The sequence below is a fragment of the Platalea leucorodia genome, assembly GCF_965183815.1.
Source record: "Platalea leucorodia genome assembly, chromosome: Z".
In the NCBI taxonomy this organism is placed as follows: Eukaryota; Metazoa; Chordata; class Aves; order Pelecaniformes; family Threskiornithidae; genus Platalea; species Platalea leucorodia.
This window is the reverse complement of record NC_138858.1, coordinates 90935422-90942746: the sequence shown is the minus strand read 5'-3', so window position 1 is coordinate 90942746 and position 7325 is coordinate 90935422. Positions and strand designations below refer to the sequence as shown.

The window sequence follows — 7325 nt, the reverse complement described above, 5'->3', positions numbered from 1 at the left end:
TACTGGGCACTGGTGATGCCACACCTCGAGTGCTGCGTTCAGTGTTGGGCCCCTCACTACAAGAAGGACATGGAGGTGCTGGAGCGTGGCCAGAGGAGGGCAACGAAGCTGGTGAAGGGTCTGGAGCACAAGGCTGGTGAGGAGCGGCTGAGGGAGCTGGGGTTGTTTAGCCTGGAGAAGAGGAGGCTGAGGGGAGACCTTATTGCTCTCTACAACTGCCTGAAAGGACGCTGTAGCGAGGTGGGGGTCGGTCTCTTCTCCCCAGTAACAAGTGATAGGATGAGAGGAAAGGGCCTCAAGCTGCGCCAGGGGAGGTTTAGGTTGGATATTGGGAAAAACTTCTTCACCGAGAGGGTGGTCAGGCATTGGAACGGGCTGCCCAGGGCAGTGGTTGAGTCTCCATCCCTGGAGGTATTTAAAGAACGGATAGATACGGTGCTCGAGGACATGGTACAGATGGACTTGGCAGTGATAGGTTAACGGTTGGACTCGATGACCTTAAGGGTCTTTTCCAACCTTGACGATTCTATGATTCTATGAAAATGCTCTTTGGGGCACAGAGGGCAGCGCACCTGCGTGCATCCTTGCACTGCCAGGGTCCTGTGGTGTCTGGGCAATTAGATGGCCCTCCTTTGATGAAATCCCGGTAAGGGGGAAGGTTGCTGGCCTGCCAGAAGACCCAAGTGGAAGTGCTGAGGCATGAGCCGGCTGTTGGTGCCATCTAGCTGCTCTCCCTGGCGTAGGCACTTGGCAGGAGCAGGCTGCAGACGGTGGAACTAATGAGGCTTAATTAAACAAAGCCTTCAGAAGTAAATGCTGTGACATGCTGGCAACGAGTTTCTTTAACCCGTCACAAAGCAAGCGTGCTGTTTACTTTAGGAGTAAGCTTCTTGGTGCTGTATCTTCAAGAGAATAATTGCGCTCTTGTTTGGAAGTTGTTCTTGGGCAGTTCCTGCTCTATCTGGGCTTATGCAAAGCCTGGGCTGCAGGGTCAAGTTAATTAAATCTCAGTGCAGCTGAGCTGACTCTGTATAGATTGGCTGCTGCTTTCTTCAGAAGTGGTGTATGTGCCAGGGAAAGGCAGAGGTCATCACGATACATTACAGCAACTATCAATGTCATGCGTGAATTAATGCTGAACTGCCTGGTTGTTTTTTTTCAGTTTGATTTGGAAAGCTTTTGCTGCTCTTTCCCACCTTGGCCAGCTTACCAGCAAGGCTTTTCTCAAAAACAGGTCCCCATTTAAGCAGCCGTTACAGAGCTGGCTCTCGAGGAAACTTGCCTCCAGAAGGATTTTTCTGACGTTTCTTTGATCAGAGGAGCCCTTTTGCTTACCGAGCGGCTTTAGTTACAAAACGATGGATGGGATCTTCTTGCTTCCAAGGCTAAACTGTGCCTTAGTAGGTCAGACTCGGTTCCTAATACCACGGTGTTCCTCCCCTTAACGCAATAGGGGAGAGTCTTACAGAGCCGTTGGCTTGTCAGCGTGGAGGGAGAGCTTTATGGGGTCGGAAGAGGAGTAATTTTAGGAGGGGATATCCCTGCTCATTCCTCCAGAGCTGCCTCCAGTTCTGCAGTACGAGGATGCTTGTGATTGCTGCCTTTCGGCCCCAGCAGACTCCCAGGCTGTGCTCCCCACCTTTGGCACGACAGGCGAGGCAGCGGGCTGGGGCTGCCCAGCTCTGCTCAGCCCTCGTACGAGAGCAGAGGAGCGAGAAGGAAAAGCTGTTCTCGTGCTTTCGGAGGAACGGTTGGTAAGGGTAGCGAGGAGACCTCCTGGGGTGACCGCTCTGCTGACAGGGCTGAGCGCTGTGCTGGAAAGATGTCTTGATTTTTCTGGTTAATGTTTTCAGCTGTCGGTGGATTGCTGAGGTGATAGCTAAATGTGGAACTACTTGGGAACTAAATTTAAAGAGAGAATGATGAACTTGAAAGAGAAGCCACCTTATATCACTTTACTGAAAATACCCATGTTTATTTGGGATAAAAAAAAATTATCGGAGTGATGTTCAGCGTCCTCTTTGGTTTTACACATAACCTCTGCTGAAAGAAACACTGAAAACTGTGCTTTGTCTGATACTTTCAAAAGAAAAATACTTTCAGATTTGTACAAAGGCTTTTTTTTGTGTGTGTGTGTTTTCTTTTTTTTCCTGTGGACTTGAAGGAATTTTGTAGTGGAAAGTAAATGCCAGTTTTGCACTACTTGTGGCTGGGCAGCCTGGGACAGGGGGGAATAACTGGTTTAGGGTCATATATCCGAGCCATGACTCAGTGCCTGTGCAGTGAATTTAAGTGTCTTTTATTCAGAGATCAAGCACACTAAATTTCCATCCTGATTTGCATTGAAGACCCTCAAATCCCACTTGAATGTTTGTTATTTTACCCCTTCAATCCTATCGCCTAATTCCCAAGCAACTTACCCCGTCAGCTGCGGACTCCCAATGCCATGCTCTTCTTAGCTTCCAGAGGACCGACCTGGTGAGTAGAGGACCTGGTGTGTGGGCAGAGAAGGATCTCACCTGTGTGAAATCCAGAGGCAAATTAGCAACAGAGGGAAGAGCAGACAGCAGAGCAGCCCGTTTTATGAGCAGAGAAGGTCCGTCTGCAAGAGCAGAGAGCGCCCGATTCCCTCTTGCGTCTGGTAGCAAGTCCCAGCCTGGCCAGTGCAGAAGAGATTGACTGGGATTCTGTAGCAGGCACCAGATCAACAACGGATGAAGAGCTGCTGAGAGAGGAGAGGGAGGAAGGCTTGCAGCAAAGCCCTCCCTTCGCTCGAGTGCCGGAGGTGAGTGCCGGCTCTTTGTGAGTGGCAGGCTGCAAAGAAAGAAAAGTGGGGTGGGAGGCAAGAGGGGGGGGGGGGGAAATCCAAAACGCCACGCTGTCAGCAGATTTGGAAAGGAGTGAGAGCTTCAAGCACTTTTCCTTGTGCCGGGTCGTCTGGCTGGGTGCGAGAGCTGGGAGGATTGCAGCTGGTGCTTCTGAGATGTCAGCGGAGCAGTAAAAAGGGGTTTTGGATGCTGATGGGGACTTGAACAGTCGTGAAACCTCTCAAGGGACTGGAAGAAAGAGGAACCCATGGATGGTTTTTACTCCTCCACAGAAGGGGATGGGCAGGGTGTGATCAATGACACCAGCAGTAGGAAGAGCTGGGCAGACGAAGGCAACTCTGAGTTGTCCTTCCGTGTGGTGGCAGCTGCCTTGCTTTTCCTTCTCATCCTCTCCACGCTCCTGGGCAACACCCTGGTGTGCGTGGCTGTGGTCAAGTTCAGACACTTGCGCTCTAAGGTCACCAATTTCTTCGTTATCTCCTTGGCAGTGTCCGACCTCTTTGTGGCTGTACTGGTGATGCCCTGGAAGGCCGCCACCGAGGTGGCGGGGTTCTGGCCCTTTGGGGCTTTCTGTGATGTTTGGGTGGCTTTTGATATCATGTGCTCCACAGCCTCTATCCTCAATTTGTGCATCATCAGCGTGGACCGTTACTGGGCTATTTCCAACCCCTTCCGCTATGAGAGGAAGATGACGCAGCGCGTGGCTTTCATCATGATCGGAGTGGCTTGGCTACTGTCCCTCTTGATTTCCTTCATCCCTGTGCAGCTGAAGTGGCACAAGGATCGTGAGCTCCTTAGCCAACAGGAGCCAGGTTTTAATGTCACCGGGGAGGAGGAGAACTGTGATTCCAGCCTCAACAGGAGTTACGCCATCTCATCTTCTCTCATTAGCTTCTACATCCCTGTTGCCATCATGATCGTGACGTACACCCGCATCTTCCGCATTGCCCAGCGGCAGATCCGCAGGATCTCCTCCCTGGAGAGGGCGGTGGAACATGCCCAAAACTGCCACAGCAGCGACTGCCCTCACGAGGCCTCCCTGAAGAACTCCTTCAAGAAGGAGACCAAGGTCCTCAAGACCCTCTCCATCATCATGGGCGTTTTTGTCTTCTGCTGGCTGCCCTTCTTTGTGCTCAACTGCATGGTGCCTTTCTGTGATCTTGACCAACGCGAGGCAGGAGAGCTACCTTGTGTCAGCGAGACCGTCTTCAACATCTTCGTCTGGTTCGGGTGGGCCAACTCTTCCCTCAATCCTATCATCTATGCCTTCAACGCGGACTTCCGGAGAGCTTTTGCAACCATCTTGGGCTGTGGCCGCCTTTGCCCCAGCAATGCAGTGGAGACAGTGAACTTCAGCAACGAGCTGGTCTCCTACCACCATGACACCACGTATCAGAAGGAAGTGGTGACCCTCAGCTACCCCCAGCTTCTCCCGCACGCCGCTCTGCAGATGGAAAGCAACGAGGTGTCCTTTGACAAGGTTTCTCGGGTCTCCGAGCCCTCTCACAACGCCTGCCCTGCCGACGTCTTGCCCGCGGTGATGCACGTGGAGCGCGAAATGGCTGTCTCGCCGGAGAAGATTACACCTTTCACCGGCAATGCGTTCGATTGAGATGGGGTTGGGAAAAGGGTGGTGGGATGGTCTCGGGAAGAGCAGGGACACTATTGCAGTTGCCTATTTTCTGAGGAGTTTGAGGATAAGGTGGATATTGCACACTCTGGGCAGGAGCTTGCATTAATAAGTGTGGAATAGCCAGAGCGATTTTCCAGATGGCTCGAGGGGTTCAGATACGTGTTTTTGTAACTCACAGTTTCAGATCCAGCCCAGGTGGGCAGCAGAGATCTGTGTTGCTGCTCTCTTGTTGGCACATGGAAGAATGCTTTCTGCAAAAGACAAAAATGCAAGGGCTCGAATTCCACTTTCCTTGTGACTTCAGCTGAGAAAGCAAAGACTTGTGCGGTCGTCTGAGCCTCTCCTCCATCGTCCGTGAAGTAAAAACGCAGCTGTGCTTGTGGGGAGAGGGAGGCTGGTTTTGTCACTGCCCGTGTCCAAAAGGCCATCGGCCAAGGCTGCTAAATGGGCACGAGCCACGTGCAACCGCTTACTTGGTGGTAACTGCCACCGGCAGAACTAGGTAACGCTGCCTTGCGCCTGCTGGGACGGCGCCGTGCTGCGTCGCAGCCTTTAGCTAGGGAAAGCCACATTTCTGGTGGGCTGTGCGGGAAGGAGGTAATGGCCTTGCTAGGATAACTCTCGCAGGCTCACCTCTGACTGTCTCTCTCTTGCTTGGGCAAATTATCCTGCACGTTCGGACAAGTATGCAGCCACCTTTCCTGCAGCCCTGAGGCTGTGCTTGGTAGCAGCTCGTCTGGAGCAGGGCGCTGGCTCTTGCTCCTTAGGGAAGGATTTGGCATGCTAAAGGTCCGCTCCGGCCCCGGAGCAGGAGCCAGTCTCTCTAAGCCGGGACATGCACAGCTGAGGGCAGACTAGGATGAACATAAACTGTGTTTTAGCCCCAGGATGCTGGACCGTTTGCTTGGAGCCTTTAGGAATGAGGGTGTCTGAGCCCTTCAGACTCTGAGGGTAGAGGAGAAAATCAGATGTTAAAGCAAGAACATTGCTGTTTTGGTTTCTGCGCCTCCGCCACATCTTCCATCAGTCAGGTTCCCCCTCCTTTTCCTAGACTGTTTCTTCCCCTTTTTACTTTGTTCTCCCTCTAATTCCCTTCCTCCCCCATTTCATTAAGGATCCTTCCACGCCGCCTCCCTTGCTGTCTCATTTCAATAATAATGCCTTCTTAAGAAGCACTCCTTGCTCACCTGTACTCTTTAATTAGCTTCTCCTGTGCCTATGGGAGCTTGTGTCTGGTTAGCTGGGGGTAGAAACAGCAAGTGAACAGCCCCCAGCATTTCACTGCTGGCTGTGACACGAGTGACTTTAGAAACGTGTTTTGATGGGTGCCTGGTTAAACACTGCCGCAGCAAGCGGCACATCCACGTCGGCTTGAATCGGAGACGTCTTTAGCTCTCTGGCACAGTAGAAAAGCCTCTCCCTCCTCCCCGGCAAACGTTAACAAAGAGAAAAATCAGAAAGTGATAATTACAGAGTAACAGTAATTATTAAATAGAGCCCAATTACAGTCGAGTTACAGCATAATCAGCATGGGAGAGGAGCAGAGCTCACCGTATCTCCAAGGTCGACGCTTGGATTTTTCCGGGGAAGCGCTGGGAAGGCTCAGCTTCGTTTATAACCGTCTCCCGGTGTGGCAGTGGTGGCTAGCTGTCAAAACTGAGACGGTCGCGGGGCTTTTCAGCCCTGGGAGGACGGTAGAGCCTAACTTAGAGAAGTCGTTCCGAGATGGGGACGATCATCTGGCACGTTTCTAGGCGGCCCAACGCGACTGACTTCGTTTGAACGTTGCTGCAATATATATAATGATTTCCCACACTAAAAGCAGGTGGTGTAGCACGTGTAGTACGGTTGTGCTTTACTTCGGGACTCCTGGCTCAGTGGCGAGAAGGAGTCAGAACACCCAGCTTTTTGTCAAAGCAGTACTGTCCTGACCTCCCTGGTTTTGAAGAGTTTACTGATACTCATCTTGCGGCAAGGTTCTGGAGCTTAATCCACGACTGTTTGTAAAGAGATTGGAGGAAAGCACGCAGCTCAATGTATTGGTCTTAGCAACGATGAGTTGCGGGGTGAATCTGCAAAAGAAAGACAATGGAGAGGGTGATAGGATCCTTCTTTTTGTCCAGTTATTGTCCGCATTTAAGTTGTGTCGGGGAACACTGCAACAGTCCCCAGCTCCAAAGCACTGGGGCCGTCCTCTACCGACGTGCAGCAGCTCCCTCCGGCTGGACCTCTTACTGTCACCTGTGGCGGGGCCGGGCACGGGGATGGCCGATACCACCCTGGTGTCTGCATCAGGAAGGACGAAGTGGTGGCAATGAGCTAAACCAAAAATTTCCAGGTTATGGAACAGGCCTCTGCACATTACAAACATTTCTGGGGTCAGCCTGGGAGATGGACAACAGCTCCAAAATGGTGTAAGTCGGGCTTGCTTTGGCAAAAATACACCTTGTTCATCTTGCTTCAGAATGGGTTTCCTTTTTTCCTGCTCTGGGTCTCCTGCACAGGTCTCCTCTGCAGTTCCACCGGGAAGCACCCTCCTCCGACCATCCTAAAGTCGAGCAGCGTACGGCTACATCCCTGCCCCTATTTCAGAGGTGAGCGCAATGAATTCCCACCTGGGGCCGATCCCGGAGCAGGGACCATGAGCCAGGATTTGTGCGTGCTGTGGCACTGCTGTCCTGCCCTGTAACCCCGGCTAAGCCCGTTCATTTTCTGGAGCTCTGTTTTTGCCATGGGTGAACTGGGGGCAGCAGGGTCAGTTCGCCCTGCAGACAGGTTGTGAAGATAGGTGGTTTTTCAGGCTGTCAGGGTGAGCACAGCTGTCAGCACTGAGCAGCCTAGATAAGAATAAAATTAGTAAATAG

At 52.1% G+C, this 7325-nt stretch overlaps 1 protein-coding gene across 1 annotated transcript; it reads left to right on the top strand.

The window, feature by feature from the left end:
• Positions 1–2877: 2877 nt before the first annotated feature.
• Positions 2878–4440, top strand: LOC309602200 (D(1) dopamine receptor-like; the record flags this gene model as incomplete). Its single annotated transcript, XM_082335589.1, has 1 exon — positions 2878–4440. The coding sequence occupies exon 1, from the start codon at positions 3076–3078 to the stop codon at positions 4438–4440; it is 1365 nt and encodes a 454-aa protein (XP_082191715.1). The 5' UTR covers positions 2878–3075.
• Between the last annotated feature and the right edge of the window lie 2885 nt (positions 4441–7325).